Genomic DNA, 19,842 nt, shown 5'->3' on the forward strand with positions numbered 1-19,842 from the left:
TATCTGTAAATATAATTAGATACAGATTTTTCAATGTTTATATGAATTTATTGTATTGAATTTCGGTATAAGCATAAACATTTAATTTAAACTTTAAATGAAATTATATCTATAAATACAAGAAAGTTACAGTAGCAGTTCTTGTATTGCATTAATAACGAAAACTCTAGTGAGACGACGTTAAACATTCCATTAAATTAGGCAACTTTAAAATTAAAGAAGATACATTTAATATATTTTAGAAATCAAGTGTATCTTATAAATATTATCATAGCATCTAATGGACGGTTCAATTTACCCCAAGAATACATGCATTAGTAAAATACTCAAGAGAGAGCAAACAAGTGAGTTCATATAACTGATTTCATAATTGTATTTTTATAACTTTTTATAAGAACTCAATTTTCAATAAAATAATGTAACATTTAAAATAAAATCAAAGGTATATATCAGTAGTCCAATGAAAGAATATATGGTACCTCTAACTACACTCTACAACATACTCGTAATTTGTTATCTGTTTAAATATTGCAATTAATAAATTTACGAACAGCAACAGTTGTTGAATTGTACCAGGAAAAATGTTTTCACTATCTGAATCCGATCCTATAATAAGATATTGATAGACACAAGAATCAGTTGAAGTTTAAAACTAGGTTATAGAACCATATAAAAGGTTGTTTAAAAAGAAAAATGAAGATTTTACAATAAGAACCGCAAAATTCGATTTGAATTAAACATTTATTTATAACATTGTATTTCAATAATTTGTGTTTAACCAAGGTGTATTTACGGAGATAAATTAATTATTTCTGCAGGCAATTATAGATGTAAGGAAAACGGTTCATGATGAGAACATTTACAATGTATGCATGGAATAATTTTCGCTGCAATCATTGTTAATTAATCCATTGGTTTGTTCAAGAAACATTATTCTATATTATCACTTTGTAACTGCGTACTTTTCGAAACCACAAACTCAAGAATATTCATTAAGTATATTTTGTACTAATTTTACACTTATATGGTGAGATAGAGCACACGACACAATGTACATACCTTATAAATTAGAGCTGATTATCGCAGGCTTTTGAACTATTTGGAAAACTATAACGTAAATATCGCTCATCCGAACACAACATACGTTGTTTAATTTTATTGATTAAATGATTTTTTTTTCTTTTCGTTAAATAGACAAATTTAATAATATTCATTTTAGTAATTGCGTATCATATAATATGGTTTGTTCAAAATTAGATCCATTGCTGCAATGAATGGACAATATTCTACAAGTTTTCATTGGAATTAAACATGACTATCAAACTGATACGTTCTTCGTTTCAACGGATTTTAAACGAATACGATTTTAAAATAATAACAATGTAGAGTAAAAAAACGTAATTAAATAAAAATATTAATAAGTTATAAGAGCACAAGTTACGGAAATACCAAAGAGAAAAGCAAAAACAAATGGATTGTGAAAAAAAAATCAGAACTACCCGAATCAATGAGAATCGTATAAAGAAGTTATGAAGCGCGTTGAAATGCGTATAAAACATTCAAATCATGTTTTAGACAATAAGGTGACCATAAGAAATACAATTGTGTGGTATGAACTTTGCGCCAATTGTTGAGGATGGTCCGAACGATAATGAGAGAAACGGACCATCACAATCGTGGTGGAATAACGATTGGAATACAAGATTCGCGTATTGCAGTTTAACACGTACTTCACTGAAGGTAGAAAGCATTATACGTGATTAGATCATTCGTATGAATAAGTCTCATAATTCGGTTACCAACGGGGCTGGACGAAGAAACGAAATGTAAAACACGTAAAGAACGCGGTCGAGATGAAATTATGAATTGCGAAATAAGTGCGAAGAGAATTAATACGCACGATTAGAGCAACGCGCCCGTTACGTTTATGAAAGCAGCTGATGATAGGAATGATTTATTACCGAGAGATTGATGAATGGAGCTAGTGTATGCATCGAGAAGCGTTTTACTGTTACCAAGTGAAAGATGACAACATTTTTCGATACGAAAATTTGACACAGTCTCAATGGTGTGGATAATTATTTTTTTCCTTTGTAATTCATTCAAATATAATAATAAATAGCGTTCAATTATTAAAATTTAAACTAAAAAAAATTTAATTAGTGCAAATTTTGAGGCTATAATTCGAGTACAACAATCGATAAATCCTCGGCGGTGAGGTCATCAAAACAATGTAACGTACTTAAACACGTTTGTTAAATCAAAAACAAAAAACATGTCCAATTCACTCCTCTTTGATTGTAGGTATTAACTGCTTTGAAAACCGATTGATAGTAATTAATATTCTACGGTTTTGGTGGTTTCGTTTGTTCATCAAATACGAGCGTAGGTTAATTTCTGACTTGATGATTTTTTTAATGTTAAGCATTTATTATCTGGGTAGATTAATAAGTATATAAAAAAATTGTTTTAAAATAATCCATGTTCATAGCCGTATAATATAGTTGAAAATTGTATATTTTTTTCGCGATCTAAATATCCTACGTTTTCATTATTTTCTCCCTAAAAACCAATATTTAATATACTTAATTTCTCTTACCGATGGAAATATTTTTAAGAAAACTTTGACGTGTGGGGTTTAGATTTTGAACGCGCGGTTAATTATGCGTGTAAGAGCATTTAAAATGTAGACGAGAACAAACAAGAAGAAGCGCACTAAGGTGTTGTTGCGTGATTTCGCTCGACGTTCCGTTCTGTGTAAACGTTAAAACGCTCGCGATAAATCAACCGCTACAGCGGGTTCCCGGACACGGCGTTTACGCGTGAAAGTTTTCAGAAAAAAATTTAACACGAAATGGAAATGCGACGAAAAAACTTCGTGTTTCATTCCGTGGTCTCACTGGCCATGACCAAAAACGTGTATCGTAATGATACATCGACCGGTGTTAACCGCTGGAAGGAAAGACCAGTCACATCGACCGCATAATCGACTGATCTATAAACAAACGCCTTATCGCGTCCGATCGACGTGTGCGCGTCAACAACAGTCGTTGCGTCCGACAATCACAGTGCTCCGGAAGCAGTGATCTGGAAGTGTGCGTCACATCGCGATTTCATTCTAAACGAATTTATTATTTATATTATAAACGAATTGATTCGATGGTAAAAAATCGAAAACTCTATTCGCTGACAACCACCGGCTGACGATGAGCTGTTAGTCGATGAAGTCCTATACATGTATATGAGTATGTATTTGAAATATACGTCATTCCTTCTGCTTCTTCCTACTCGTTTAATAAAAGAATGATTGTTTTATTATCATTTATAATTATTATCTGTTCCGTTTTAGTGACCTTTAAGGATAGAAATGAAAAAAAAATTGTGCTCGCGCAAAACAAAATATCGAGCTAAACTATATCGAAAATGAATACCAGCCGTAGTCATGTTGTCAATAATATTTTAGCTGTGCTTGGTCATTTTACACAATAAATACATATTCATATTTGTATAGATTATAGAATATAAGTACCTAAATTAGTATTTGTATTTTGTTATTATTTTTTGGATTTAAATATGTTTTACTAAAATGTGGAAATGAGTTGTGCAAAAATACCTGTATTGTGTTAATATTATTAAATATTAATTATTTGTCTATGTATAATTTTATTATTGGTAATAATTTTGTTATTAAAATATCGTTGACGAAAAACATGGTAAAATATAAAATTTTGAACGACCCAGTGAAAATGATTTATTTTGTACTTAGTGCCGAGACCATGTACACTTTGGTAATATGCGTCCGGGGCTCTCACCTGTTTTTCCGGCTGCCTAAGATCAAGAACATCCGATTGAACTTGGACCATTAGTACGGTGATAAGAAGAGAGAAAATTATTTGAACAAACATAATTGATTGATTTTTTTTTTCCATTGAAGGCTGTAGAACGTATTATTCAAGTGTATATATGACAAAAAATAATGTTATGCGTTTAGTTTTAGGAAAGAACCCGATAAGCAATTACGTCTAAAACGAATGAAGTCGACATTTTTGTCGAATACAATATTATATTTTATAGTTTTTCCAAACCGTATTACCTATATTACGGTTCCCGGTCCGAGTAATAACTTCCTATTATTGTCGAATTACTGCTGTACGAAATAATATGTTATAATCAAAAAACAATATTATAGAAGTTACATAATTCAATCGGGTTCCCAAATTTCGGATGTTAGTGGGAAATATTCGAGTAATTAAAAAAAAAAAAAAATTATAGTATTAAAAAAATGTCACTAATTTTTGTTGTACGTCACAATAATTTAAATATGCTAAATAAACAAAAAATGTTATTTAGTTTGTTAGTAATTTTTAATTATTTTGGTTTGATTTTTGACCATCTGAAATATAAATAAATTATTAACACAACGAGACTAAGAAAAAGAAAGATATTGATATAAATCGAGTATCATAAATGTATTTACAACTAGAAATAATACTTATAAGTAATCCTAGTAAATTAATTGCTGTAATATAACTGGAACATTTTCATACGCTTATTTAATATATCACCTCTTTTTTCGTACATTTTTTATAATATCTAATAATAACATTTTTTATGTTTTGAAATGAAAAAAATGAAAAAAATATAATGGTTCAACATTTTTAGAATTTATTTTTTAACAAATAAACTCCATCTATACATTTTGAAAGAGTTGATTATTATTTTTTTTAAGAAATGCTTTAAATATTTATTACAATAATAAAAAAAAAATATGTAGAAATATTGAGTATATTTATCTTGAAAAAGTATATGTAGCTAATATTTTACCTTTAGTTCGCAAAAGGAAGCTTTAGATTTGGTTTACTTAAAATACTTGCAACTTTTGTTTTCCATAAAAGTAATTTTTACAATTTAATTTCTTTAATGTATTTTTATTTTTAAATATATTCATGTAAATTCAGCAATTCGTAGTGATTTTTTGATAACAGAGAGTATTACGCTACGCAAACGATTAAATTTGACTAGTTTTTTAAGAACATGATTAGCAGTTAATAGAATGAAAGTCGACGAGAAAAAACACAAGAAAAATAAAAATATATTGATAAGTGATTTAATATGAAAAATATGAAAAGATTGATAAATAAATTCTTAGTTTTCTTAAGGAAATTAGAAAATGTTATGATTAATAATGGCAAATAATAAATTTCCGTTCTATATATTGTATTAATTATCGAGTTAGACAAATTTGAAATTAACCAATCAATCTATAAACACTTTTACGGAGTAAATACCCTGATGTCCTAAATTTGCAGTGTTTTGATGATAATATTTTAGTTTTCGATTTTATGAGATTTATTTACATAGTGAATTCTATCAGTAAATATTAGACCTTGATTGCAGCTTGAAAGTATATTGTTTACCTCTAAACTGGATTAAATTTCAATTACAGTATTTATTGGTTAAAATGTACATCACTTGAATAAATACAATAATAATAGTGAACTAATTTCTAAATGTTGATTATTATATTTACTTATATTGTATATTCATTTTTGATTATCATTAGTAGGTAATAAAGTAATAAACCGTATGAATTTCAATAATCCATTTGGTAACATATTTTTTTTAATATTTTTACTATTGAATATCTTTTATCGTACAATCGAGTGAATATTATTTCATGACAAGTGGCAAAGTATCAAAATAGAATCGAAATAAGATCGAACTAAAACTAAATCTGAGTACAGTTAAATAAAATACTTCTGAAAAGTTATAGTATTATAGTATTATACTATTAGAGTAAGTAAAATGTACTAACTAATGATTTAAATGATTTTAAACATTACCTTAGATAGTTTTTACATTATAAAATTTACAATTTACAATTTATAGACTTTTTTCCATTATTAGAAAAAAAAAAAGATTTTGAAAATTAACACAACACATGGCAAATAAACGTCATTTCATATATTATAAAATGTATAAACTTATGTGTATAAAAGTTGTAAAATATTTTTATAAACCAAAGCATATTCAAAAAATGTAACTTCGAAATATCGAAATATATGTATCTGATAAGTTTAAGTTGAAAACTGCTTCGAGTAGTAGCAGTTAACGGTAGCATAACAATTTGTTTAATACATTTCAATGGAAATCAGCAGTTAGCATTTCCAAAATACGGGTGAGTTGTCCTATTATTTTAGCTAAAATTAAAAAAATCAGTAGAAATTGAATATAAAATTTATCATAATGATAATAATATATTTTTTATATATTAATAAATTTTAAGAGAGATTCTAACCTAATAAATATTTTTAATAGTACGAATTTTAAGGCAAAATATTTAGGAAAATAACAAAAAACTAATTCCATGCGAATTGTATTTTTTTTTACATCTTAATATAATACTGAGTACAAATGGAATGTATTATAAAATTATAGTTATTTTTAGATATTTTTAATTATCTGTCGATGTTCGTGTTCAGCGATTACGCTTACATACTTTCGTTCTAATTAGAAAGCTATCCGAAGCTAGTATTTAACCATCGCTAATCTTTACACACCATAAAGTATCACCGTAACGATTCGAATGATATTAATATAGAAATAATAAACGTATAATGTAACATTGTACAATCATCACAGATACCCACCGAATTTGATACAAAGTGCCATTACTTTTGCCACCAATGACAATCTTCTTAAAAATCCTTCCACCTTCGCGTTGCTGGCCGGAAACATTTGACTTACAGAATCGGATGAATAGAAGGAAGAATGCAGACCACAAGACGGAGCAGTGACGGAGTAGCAGCCATGGACGGATGAATGGTACACAAGGTGAAGCACGGCGATAACCACTAGTGGGAATTGGAAGATCACGAAAGCGGAAGTTCTCGAAGCACGTGAACCAATAATCGAGTCGGCGATACGACAACGGTAAGCGTGTTCAGACTTTGGCAACCGAGGGGGCATGAAAAATTTTTAAATCGTGAGAACTATTAATTTTTTTTTTTTTTGACTCAAAGAAATAATTATTTTTTGTATTAAAAAACTAGCAATAATAGGAATATTTTTTAATCAAGACCGAAAATTATTTTTGTTGCCGTGTGGAGAAAATAAAAATACATTTAAAACCAAAATAAAAAAAACGTACTCGATACTCATGTACTCGACCGGTAATGTCGGTACCTAATACAGACAGCAAATTTTTCTATTTTTATCTGTGCGTTATTTTGTTGGTGGCGCAGTCCACCGAGGTGGAGAGAGGCAGTAACTACCCGGTCCTTCCACGAACGCAGCTATGAGTCGTATTATATTCTGGAGACAGCTTAATCACGCACAGCTAGCAGCAAGCCGTCGTGCGACAAAATCGTCCGACAAACCAACGGTACAGTAACGGACCTCCAGCTGCCGAACGTCAAGTCGGTGCGATTCGCATGCAGGACACATCGACTTTGCAGTCTAGCTAACATAGTTTGATTAAGTTTGTTTTAACCCTTTTATCTTATTAACCCTTTTTTAGGGCCGCCGACTCGACCGACCGCCTGGCGCGCTTAACCCATAGACTGTATTTCGGTCACGCTTGTTCAGACCCGATAGCGGCCGCTTGTTTAACTCTGCCGCGCGGTCCGGATCCAATATAGACTCCCATACCGTTTGCGCGTAATTAAATTATTAGACACGAAACGCACTAGATTTTTATCATCGTTGACTATCTCAGTGTTTTTACGAAGAGAACCGTTTCTACGAGTGAAAAAATTATGTTGCTAGTGCATTCGATACGTAAAACAGTTGGCGACAACCGATTCTGTGTCTACATTTTCGATTTTCGATATTGTTAATGTAAAATCAAAAACAAATATTTAAACGCTATTTGACTTTTCATTAAGTGGATATTGACCGTTTTTGTTAAATGAATATTTTAAATTAAAAACAAATAATAACATTCAAATTTATATGGTATTTGTTCATTTTAATTTTTAATAAACATTTAATATTTACACATCTGTTACAAAACACATGGATAATTATTTTTCAATGCACATTTCTACTCACATATTTCAATTTCGATATTCGAAGCAATAAATTAACCATCTCTATTTCTCAAAAACTAATTATTTTAACGATAATCAGTAGTATTTCCTTTAAGTTTTTTGAAAATATATCAAATATCTTATCATAAAAAACTTTTAACTTTTTAACTTTTTTTTTAGTATTTAAGTTAAAGAGATGTGAAAAATCACATTATAATTTTTTTTTGCCTTTAATGAATGTTCGTTTTTTATATATTTATTCTTAACTATTATACAAAAAAAAAAAAAAAAAATTGATAATCAGCTATTTAAATAAATTATTAAAAATACATGTTTACTAAAAATGGGGCTCGGACCATATTTGACATGTCAAATACGACTTAAGGAGTTAGATAGTATAATTGTTGCGTGCTGTCAGTTCAACCGTTAAGATTATCAAATAATAAGTCAACTCTCATAAAATTAACAACTGTTATAATATTTATTTAAGTTCACGTATTTGTGTACAAGAAATAATTTTAAGTTAATTACTTATAAGTTAATATATCTTAAGTGAACTGATGCGAAAGTGCTTTCTCGGACGGAACTAAAACACATCTAAATATTGATTTGTTAGCAACCCCCTTATATACTCAGGTCTTGTGGGAATCAATCGTGCCGTGCTATGTAAAAGTTGTTCCTGATTATTATAAATAATTGATTACTTTAGTGACCTCGCTAATATTATTATTCACACATTTCCCATATTTTGTCACGCTTTTTTTTAATTACTTTTTAATATTACACTTTAAAATGTAGCCATCCAGTTCTTATATAATATGTGTTTGTGTTACCTTCTGATTTTAATTAATTAATAATTCCTTTCTATTCATACGAATATTACATTATTTGTAAACATTTCCCGATGTCTATTATTTATGATTGATGTGGTCCCTCCGATGTAGTAAGACTCGTAAGGAACTTCATGTATGAATATTCGTAACTGTTCGAGACTCGCTGCTTATACTCTCTGCGGGCCCGGAACCGGTCTCATATCTTATCGGATTGATCTGTTCACCGGGGCCGTAGAGAATGTTCTCGAGATCGGCGTTTTTCTGTCGTCGAGTGACTCCTGTGGTGTGAGCCTCTGCGTATGCCTGGCGCGTTTGGCGTACGATTGTGGTGTTTTTAGAACAGTGTTTTTTTTTCTATTTAGTTAATGCACCCTTTCTTTTGTGATTCGCCATTAACCAAGAATTTGTACCCGGGACCCATTCCAGTTTGCCCCTGTCGTTGCGGATCGTCCGTGTATTTGAGTTCTCGTCGCACGTGTCGAGTTATCCACAGTCGCGTGGAATAGAATCCAGCGGGATTCAAATATATTGAGGTACTGGGAGCTGTGCCTCCCTTTATATGATTACTTTATTGATATTGTAATATTTTAGTTTATTATTTTTGTGTATAATAATCATTTAATTATAATATTATAATATTATTATAATATACCATATAATAGTTGAATTGTTTCCATTTTTTCATTATTATTATTATTAAGAAAATTAGTCCCGATCCCTCTGATCGATCCAAAATAGGACGTGCGATTCAGGACCATTTATATTCATTGCGTACGGCAAATACGCAGGCGTTTTGCCGCGTCGGCTTAAGCGCAAAACAGTAACAATATATCATACTGATGCCTTTCTATAATAGTTGTTTTTATTATTTATTATATACTATGTATTGGCAATTATTACTATATAATTGGCAATATAACTTGTAAGGACCTACATCTATGTATGACCATAACATAATAATTACAGTAGAATCTCGCGGATCCGTCGGTTTCGAATGAAAATAGAGCCAGTTACTCCGTAGTATCGCCAGAAAACGTGAAATAAAATAATACATATATGTATATTATGAAATATAAATCTGTTTTACGGGGAATATTACTGATACGTATTTTATTAGAACATAAACATATTAAAATCGATGATTGGATTGGATCGATATACATTTTATAATATTACATGCCTGTGAGCCCATAATCATGTAGACACTACTTGTTGGTTGTTTATTTATTTTACTTTTTTTTTACAGTGTACCCGACATCATAATCTTTGTTTATGACACCATTTTTGCCTATTAAGAACATTAAAACTGATTCAATTAACTAAACGCCTTTGGAATGTCACATTTCCGGATTACCAGAAATATCGCAGTTAGCAATGCTTTTGTATATTCTAGTGTAGTAGACTCCGTTTTATAGAGGTATCGGTGAATTAAGAAAATATTGAGACAAAATTATCAAAATAAACCAACGATATGACGTTATTATCCACTGCTTATCTGGGCAACGAAACCGGATGATTGGAAAATTTTTGTGGATTATTTTATATCAATTAAATGATCGATAATCCGACAATATCGGATTACGTTTTTTTTTTCACTGAGGCGTTTAGGTTCAAATGCACTGTGTGTTGAACGTTAATTATTTGTATATAAAAAAATGTACGGATAACTTCAGATATTTACATTGATTGATTGTTATGTTGGGATATAGATTGTTGGATAAAACCAAACAATTCCAAAATATGTATGTCAATGTTTTCGTTAACACTCAGAGAAAATTATTAAATGCAGAACTATAAGATCAATTAAATATTTTGTTTCTAGAATTTGAACAAATATTTTTTTCGAAGAAATTTATATTAATTTTATTTTTACATAAAGTATATCATATTACATAATATGTTTTATTTAATTTGTTAGACAATTATTCATTCATATTATTAATAAGTCAGTACAGGTAACCACCAACAAAGTGTTATGCCTTTTTCGGTAAATTCGTATTATTGGGATTAAACAATTCGTGACTGATGTATACTGATAAAACGGGATCTAAGTGTGTTATATTCTGGAGGTGTGTGATAGCATTTGATTTCAATCGATTGTTATTCGTGTTCTTTTTTTTTTTATAAGCTTTTTAAAGGCATTACGTGGAGGTTTCGATTCGCTTCACCATGATGGGTTGCAATCATTGGACTGCACATGCCAAATAAATTCAATCTAATTCGAAAAATAATAGTTTGTTAGACCTAGGGTTTCGTGTCTATTGACTCACCATGGACTGTGTACAAGGTGTATGTTATTTAAAAAAAAAAAAAAAAAGTGTTCGCATGTCTGAGAATCTAACCAAATACTCCAAATTTAAATTAATCGCTAAAAACAAACTCTATACGTGTTAATCAAAAACGAAACAAGACACATTTCCCAATTCAACTCAGCATGAATTACTTAGGGTTTAAACTGGCATTTCCCAAAATTATTTTTGCCCTAGAACGTTTTTTAAATTTTCAAAAATCTCATTCGAACTCCTTCCGTAAATTTAACAAAATATGTACAGTTTAATTTTAATAACCAATCATTTAATTTAACGCTGTAAATATTTATTACTTACAAATATAAATACCAACTACAAGCATAAATCGTATAAGCAGAATTTCAAATTTGCTAATATATTATGATAAAAGGATCGCTCTCCTAAGTAAATATTAAGTAAATCATTCTTAAACGCTTTCTTAAAAATTAAAAATACGCATTTGGCAGTGGCAGTGCCGCAATGCCCGCACTAGAAACCGTTATTCATAACAATGTCAGCTCGTTCTACAGTGGACATGAGAACGTGAACCGTCCCAAAAAATAATACAAAATTATTAGACTAGATAATTATTAAGGTAAATTATAGTTATGTGGGATTTAAGTAATAAAAATCACTCAAAATTTAATTTAATTAAAATAGACACTATATTATATAAATATGTATGTACAAATATCGATACACGCTACAATTGCGGAGGAATTGCCGAATATATCGCAGAGTGTAATTCACAGAGTGTCGCGAATTGTAATCACGGACTGACTGAATGAGCATCTGACCAGCCGGTTTATATATATATATCGGCGTCGATTGTCTAGAACATTCTCGAAATTACCTTAACGAGATAATCATCGCATATTCTAGAACATGGGATTTCCCCTTATCCACTGACAATATTGTAAACAACTTGGACGATTCGCGGTGCGTTGTTTACGTCACCACATCACTCCCCTACCAGTGACGGAGTCAAGCATAACCTACTTGGAGATGGTCTGGAAAACAAACTCTTCTTCCGGAACGTGTCCTTTGATCCTCCTTTGTAATGGTATTCGGTGTAGATGTCTGAATTTCTCTCGAAATATCTTCCTTAGAATGGTCGTCTACTATGATGTAGGCTGGTTTAAGTCTATCAATAGTTACTCTAACTTTTTTCTTCTTTATATCAATGACAAACGTTTTTTTATTTCGACTTATGACTCTATAGGGACCATCATAGGGCATTTTTATTCCATTTTTGGGTCCGTCATGTCGAATGAATACGTACTCTGTGGTTGCAAGGTCTTTGAAAACAAAGTTTTTCTTCTCGCCATGGTGTGTACCATTGACAGGTCGGATCTGCTGAATGTGATGTCGAAGATCTTTGATAAACTCAGCTGCGTCGTCGAACTTGGCAGCATTATCTTTTGACGTTAGGAATTCATCAGGGAGTCTAAGTGGCTCTTCATAGACTAATTCTGTACAGGTGGATTTAAGATCGTCGCGCCAAGCTGCTCGGATGCCCAATAAGACTGTCGGAAGAGTTTCTGTCCATCGATTATTTTGATGACATTTAATGGCGGCTTTAAGCTGCCGATGGCTTCGTTCTACCATGTCATTTGCTGACGGATGATAGGCCGTGGTTCTAAGATGGTTCATCTCAGTCAAGTTATTAAATTGCTTGAAAAGGCATGACTCAAATTGTCTTCCCTGGTCTGTTGTGATACGAAGAAGGGTACAAAATCTTGCGATTCAATGCGTATAGAAAGCTCGTGCTACGGTTGCCGCTTCTTGATCTTCTAATGGAATTACCTCAGTCCATCGAGTAAATCTATCGATACATGTGAGGCAATAGCGAAATCCTGATAATTGAACTTGCTTGAGTTGTAGTCCAGTGTTTTCTTTTTCGTATTTTTTTAATTCATCGTCTCCCTGTTGTGATATCGCAAATGCAGTGTAGTCTATTGTCTCTGACAAGGAGTCAACGTGAGATAAGGTATCAGCCACGATATTCTGCTTACCTGGAACATACCTAATATCCGTGGTGAATTGTGAGATAAAGTCTAGGTGTCTGAATTGTCGTGGTGTGCATTTATCCGATTTCTGCTGAAATGCAAAAGTGATGGGTTTGTGATCAGTGAATATAACCAAATCGCGTCCTTCTACCATATACTGAAAATGCTTGACAGCAAGGTATATCACGAGAAGTTCTCGATCGTAGGCTCCGTATTTCGTCTCGGTCGCTGTGAGCTTCTTGGAAAAGAAGGCAAGAGATTGCCACTCATTATTGATGAACTGTTGGAGAGTTGCACCAACTGCGGTGTTTGAAACATCACTTACAATAGCCAGTCGAGCGTTCTCGCATGGATGTGCGAGAAGCGTGGCTGTGACGAGTTTCTCCTTGCATTTTTCAAAAGCCGAAATGGCCTCTGGTGTCCAGTTAATAGGTGACTTACCTTTTAAATTGGGTATCAAAAGATCACTTAGTGGTGCTTGTGCGTCTGAAGCTCCAGGTATAAAACGACGATAGAAGTTTATCATACCCAAGAACTGTCGTAGACCCTTAGCGGACGATGACCTCTTGTAGCTCAAAATGTCAGTGACTCTGTTGGGTAAAAGACGTGTTCCTTCTCTAGAAATCATGTAGCCTAAAAACTTTACTTCTGATTGTCCAAAAACACATTTTTTTGGATTGACAACCAGAGAGAATTCGCGTAGACGCTCAAAAATGATTTGTAAATGTTTGATGTGCTCTTCCTCAGAAACAGATGCCACCAATATGTCTTCAATGTATCTGTAACAGAAATCAATCTTTCAATTCAATCTTCGTTGAAACGATTGTGCTGCATTTCGAAGTCCAAAAGACATAAAGAGGAATTCGTAAAGTCCAAATGATGTCACGATTGTGGTTTTAGGAATATCTTCTTCAGCTACAGGAATTTGTTTATATGCTCGGACTAGGTTGATTGTTGAAAAAATCGTTTTACCGTGGAGAAAGTGTGCAAATTCTTGAATATGACGAACCGGGTACCGGTCTGGAATAGTCCGAGCATTTAGAGCACGGTAATTCTCACAAGGACTCCAGGCGTCCGTTGTGTTCTTTGATGTCAAGTATAATGGTGATGCCTAAGGTCCCTGGGACGGTCGAATAATGCCTAATTGGATCATAGCTTCAAAATCCTTTTTTGCTGCCTTGAGATTATCAAGTGCTAAGCGTCGTGGTTTACAAGATACTGGGGGTCCTGGTGTCGTTTGAATATACTGTTTGGTGCTGTGCCTAATGTCTTTAGGAGCTTCATATGGTCGAGTGATCTCGGGAAATTTCCGTAGTAAACAGTCGTATTTCGTTTCTCCCACGACAATCTTTATGGATGGTATGGAGGATTCAGCAACGTGACCATGAGCGGTGAGTCCTGTAACACCGTCTAAAAGACATTGATTACGCACGTCTACCAATAAATTTAAATGACTCAAGAAGTCCACACCAATGATTGGTTTGGATACTTCCGCGATCACAAACCTCCAAGTGAAATCTCGACGAAGTCCGAAGTTGAGGCTGAGCCATTGGCTGCTGATAGGACGTAATCGGATTTTACTCGTCGGTCTGGAACAGCACTACGTGGATAAACACATAGGTCGGCACCCGTGTCGATGAGAAAATGAGTTTGAGTAGTTCGATCAGTAATGAATAGATGGCGAGGGGACGGACTGGTCTCACTGGCCGTCATCAGTGATGACCCGTCACATTTTCCTGAATTATAGGTACAAGGTTCCTTGCATTTTCGCGATTGTGATCCATAACGCCAATAATACCAGCATAATCCATCTGCACCATGGAAAGTACGGCTCCGAGATCGAGATCTTGAGTGGTAAGTACTTGGTCTTGAGTCCGGATTACGCGAGGGACGAGTATTGATCGCTGCCACTTCACTTCTCAACGTCGCAATTTCCTAAATTATACTCAAGGTAAGCTGAGAAATTTTAAGATTCAACATGGCTTCAAGAGTGTCACTTCTCGATGTCTCTGCTATTTGAGGTAGCAAAGGACCAGATGCATCCTCGATGTTGTCTGCATGGACAGCGAGTTCTTCAAGCTTACTATCTTTAACTATTGCTAACGCCACTTGTATGCTTTTTGGTAGGCGGCCCATCCAAAGTGTCTTTAATAATGTTTCCGGAACGGAAGAGTCAGCCAGGTTTTGGAGGTGGCGTAAAAATTGTGACGGTTTACGGTCACCGATCTCAACGCGCTCCAAAAGTTGACGTGTTTTTTCCTCTTGAGAGGCACTAAGACGTTTTATTAATTCATCTTTAATTTTGACATACTTCTGTCCGAGGGCGGCGTCATAATTATGTCTTTGACTTCAACTGCATATTTCGGCGTTAATGCTCCAATCACATACCCGAATTTCGTGTTGTCAGCTGTGACTCCCGCGCTGGCAAAACTACCTTCGACCATAGCAAACCAAAGTTCGGGATCTGACGAAATGAAATCCGGTATTTTGATGGCTACTCGAGCAATCGTTGCGTCTGTCTCTGCCATCACGTCGAGGTCACCAATTTGTGGGATTTAAGTAATAAAAATCACTCAAAATTTAATTTAATTAAAATAGACACTATATTATATAAATATGTATGTACAAATATCGATACACGCTACAATTGAGGAGAAATTGCCGAATATATCGCGGAGTGTAATTCACGGTGTGTCGCGGATTGTACTCACGGACTGACTGAATGAGCGTCTGACCAGCCGGTATATATATATCGGCGTCGATTGTCTAGAACATTCTCGAAATTACCTTAACGAGATAATCATCGCATATTCTAGAACATGGGATTTCTCCTTATCCACTGACAATATTGTAAACAACTTGGACGATTCGCGATGCGTTGTTTACGTCACCACAATTAGTTATTATGCACATCTTCTGTAATTAACAAAATTATTTATTAAAAATTAAATTTTTTGCAAATTTTCGTGTTGAGAAGTGTGCCTAATTGGAATTGAATATTTAGGGGAGCATATATTCGTTGTGCTTCGGGCGGCCGTACAAAAACTAACTACATGCGAAGAAGCGTCGGTTAGTTGATTAATTATCGTTTGAAGCACAATCAATGTGTGCTAATGAACTTATTTTTATCGTTCTGCGATCACGTCGATTGTGGAAACGATATTTTGTGTTTATGTTTCATATATGCCTAATAAGTTATTATTTTCTAATTATTTTTATTTTACCGCGACGAAAAGATTAGGGAGCTTAAGGAAATTGAATGTTATATGTTTTATGTAACCAAAACTATTAAAAATAAATATTTTATTATTTGCCTACATTGGTATTTTACAAATTATTTATGCACCATCCTATGTGAACCCCACGAGCTGCATAAATATATTAACTTATTTATTTATTAATTCATTTAATGCTAATCTTCAATTTAAAGATATACAATAACAGCACATGTATAAAATTACAATAATAGTAGTGATTAAAACAAAACAAAGATAAACATAGTAGTTCACGGTAAAATCTAACTAAATATTTAGTACAAATAAAAATATAACATGCTATTGTACAATCAGGAATCTGTTTTGAACTCGCTTTAAACGTAACTGGTGTTTAGCCAAATAAAGGTGTCATACAGCTATACCATATTCCAAAATAGAGCGGACATGAACGTGAAAAGGCTAATGTTGCGCTCTATGAAACCCATAACTTTTAATGTTCTACCAACTGCTATATTAATATGTTGTTCAAAATAAAAAGAAGGAACTAGGTAGATCCTAAAGTCTTAAAACAGAATAAACGCGTTCTACAGGAGAGCCACTAAAGGTGTAAAGGAAGTTGATTGGAGTTCGCTTTCTATAACATGTCATACTACGGCACTTATTGAGATTGAGTGTAAGGCCAATACGCTGAATCCAGAGACAAAAAGAGTCGAGATCAGACTGAAGCTGATGGCAGTCGAAGATGGAAGTAACTTCAGAATAAATTTTAATTTCATCGGTAAATAGAAGGACTAAAATAAAAGGTAGGTTTCTTATTTAACTTATCTTCAATCTCTCTCTTTATATATTAGATACGTTTATAATCATTTTAATTCTGCCGTATTGGTAAGTATCGATTTCTACTGGTATTAAAGTTGGGTAGCTAATTTCTTTTAAAACACATATTATCGTTTAAAAGATCTGCAAAATGGATAAGCAGTATAGGATTAACGTGATTTTTTTTTTTTTTTTAAATAAAACACTGTGACTGTTTAAAAGAATTAATATATATTAGTTTCGGTATTCATCCCTATCAGCTTCACCGGTTCACTTTGAACACATTACTTCTCGTATCCCTCCACCTGTTTGTATGATCAAAACAATTTGAAGTCGTATTTTATTGTATATAATCCATATACTTTGTTAATTTAATTAGGTTCAATGATTACAATTGCCGAAACAAGTCAAAATACGAGAAAGACTTTTGAGGATCAAAGTAACAGACTAAAGGTCTCTAAAATGAACGACTCGCAGTTAACATTTTTAATAACTAATTTATGTTATTTTTTATTTTTAATAAATATCTAGCTCAATGCCTACGTTAGTTAAATTATTATTAAATATAATATACAATATACAGTAGAAATCAATATAACGAGCATCGCTTAGAACGAGATACTGCTTACAACGAGCAAAATGTTAGGTCCCGGCACGAGCGCATATGATTGTATGTTAAAATATACGTTTACAACGAGTATGGTTATTATGAGTTATCGGCTATAACGAGTAAAATAAAGCTAACTTGACTAACGACCTTCCGGTTACTACGAACTATTAACCTGCAAGATACGAACTATTTTCGTATTTAGGTCGATTAATCATTGACATATTATCTTTAGTTGTGTAGATATGGATTACTTATTAATAATAAACATTATTCTTACAAATTCTGGTGTTTTAAAGTTAATAAAATTACAAATTGCGTCAGTTGTGTGTAGACGTTCCACCATGTCGCATCGTCAGTTTGAAATTTATTAAACTCGTATTTTTGCCCGCCAACACCACTGCTGTACTTCAACCGATGGACCAGGGCGTTATAAGGAACATTAAAGCTCATCACCAGAATCAGTTGGTACTGAAAATGATTGAGGATATTGAAAATCAAACAGAATCAAAAGTAACTGTTTTGGATGCCATAATAATGCTGGATAAAGCTTGACGTAATGTAACATCGACGGGGATTGCTAATTGTTTTCGGCATGCAGGTTTTTGTAACGTTACGACCGATACTACACAGCTACAAGCAGATAGTGTATTGATTAATAACATTGACGAGGACTACTTACAGATTGATGATGACCTAATAACGTCAGAAATTCAAACAGATGAAGATATAGTCGACAATGTCATAGCCAGCTAACAAGTTAAGCTAGATAATGATACTGATATTGATGAGCTTGATGATGAGTTTGAAACTGTGCCGTCAATATCCGAAGCTCATGCTGCATTGAGGTCACTAGAAAGATTTTATTATACAAAATATGAAGGTACAGATGCTGAAAGAAAAGCGTTGTCTTTATTAGAAACATCGATCAACTCTAACACGAAGCAAAGTTCGATCAAAGATTATTTTAAGAAATTAAATAAAAATTAAATCAATTCAAGTGTTTTATAATTATGTATGTATTAAATCTCCAATTATAATAATTAATAATAAATGTATAAATAATGTATGTACGTGCATGTATAAATTAATCTCAAATAAAATTTTTTTATCTAAAATAAAAAAAGTCGGTTTTCTTTTGCATTTCCGCTTTTAATCGGTTTCAACGAATGTTCGTTCTAATCGCATATAACGAGTTACCGTTTATAACGAGAAAAACTAGTTGGCCTTTGAAACTCGTTATAACCGATTTCTACTGTATTATATTGTATAAAACCGAAAAATTAATAATTTATCATGGCTTTTGAGTTAGATTAAAGTATTGCCGGAAACGAGTTTTTGCGGATGTAAAACTTACACTAGGACTTTATAAAAATGTAAAATAACGTAACGGTAATGATTAATTTACATATATTTATGTTTATCTTAGAACATGTTATAATTACATTATATGTGTATTGATTTTTATTACTTCTAGACAGACTTTATATTAGGATTCAAATGTTTGACCCAATTGAAAAAAAAATCTCAGACAACGGATGCACTAATAGAATATTGACAAAAACGCCGTATAATTACATTCAGCTCACGTGTGTTGTAATTTTATAGATGCTAAGCCTGCAATTGAGATAACAGAGATCATCCGTGTAACTACGTTAAAAACAACATGGATACCGGATGTGATATTGGAAAATATTAATATTCCGTACAAAACACCCGTTACCCGAGCAATTTATAGATAAGTTTAATAGGCATTAAAGTTTAATTTCCCCGTTGAAGTAGAAACGATCGTAACGTTATATGCAGGATTCTTGTTTTCGGAAGAGGGAAAATTTTAAATAGTTAATATAAATATATTACATTTTTTTTTGGTTTAACAAAGCTTAATTTGTGGGAAAAAAATAGAATAAAAATTTGATACTAAAGGTACATTTAAACAAGAATTTATTAAATAATCTTGTGAAGCAAATTAATTTGTTTTCATAAGATTAATAAATAGTTTTACAAACTTAATAATTATAACGAAAATATAAACTTCCAATGT

The 19,842-nt window shown here is 32.4% G+C and overlaps 4 protein-coding genes across 4 annotated transcripts; all 4 read right to left on the reverse strand.

The window, feature by feature from the left end:
* Window positions 1–12,135: 12,135 nt before the first annotated feature.
* LOC112690654 lies at window positions 12,136–12,804 on the reverse strand. The gene has a single exon (XM_025564705.1). The coding sequence runs from the start codon at window positions 12,802–12,804 to the stop codon at window positions 12,136–12,138; it is 669 nt and encodes a 222-aa protein (XP_025420490.1).
* A 93-nt stretch (window positions 12,805–12,897) lies between these two features.
* LOC112690868 lies at window positions 12,898–13,350 on the reverse strand. The gene has a single exon (XM_025564975.1). It carries the CDS (start codon window positions 13,312–13,314, stop codon window positions 12,898–12,900), a length of 417 nt encoding a protein of 138 aa, XP_025420760.1. The 5' UTR covers window positions 13,315–13,350.
* Window positions 13,351–14,271: 921 nt separating this feature from the next.
* Window positions 14,272–14,873, reverse strand: LOC112690662. Its single transcript, XM_025564715.1, has 2 exons — window positions 14,666–14,873; window positions 14,272–14,570 (listed from the first exon to the last, which is right to left on the reverse strand). The coding sequence occupies exons 1-2, from the start codon at window positions 14,871–14,873 to the stop codon at window positions 14,272–14,274; spliced, it is 507 nt and encodes a 168-aa protein (XP_025420500.1).
* A 222-nt stretch (window positions 14,874–15,095) lies between these two features.
* On the reverse strand, window positions 15,096–15,688 carry LOC112690669. Its single transcript, XM_025564728.1, has 2 exons — window positions 15,549–15,688; window positions 15,096–15,432 (listed from the first exon to the last, which is right to left on the reverse strand). Exons 1-2 carry the CDS (start codon window positions 15,686–15,688, stop codon window positions 15,096–15,098), a joined length of 477 nt encoding a protein of 158 aa, XP_025420513.1.
* Between the last annotated feature and the right edge of the window lie 4,154 nt (window positions 15,689–19,842).

This window comes from Sipha flava, unplaced genomic scaffold, assembly GCF_003268045.1.
Source record: "Sipha flava isolate LNK unplaced genomic scaffold, YSA_version1 114_pilon_pilon, whole genome shotgun sequence".
Classification (NCBI taxonomy): Eukaryota; Metazoa; Arthropoda; class Insecta; order Hemiptera; family Aphididae; genus Sipha; species Sipha flava.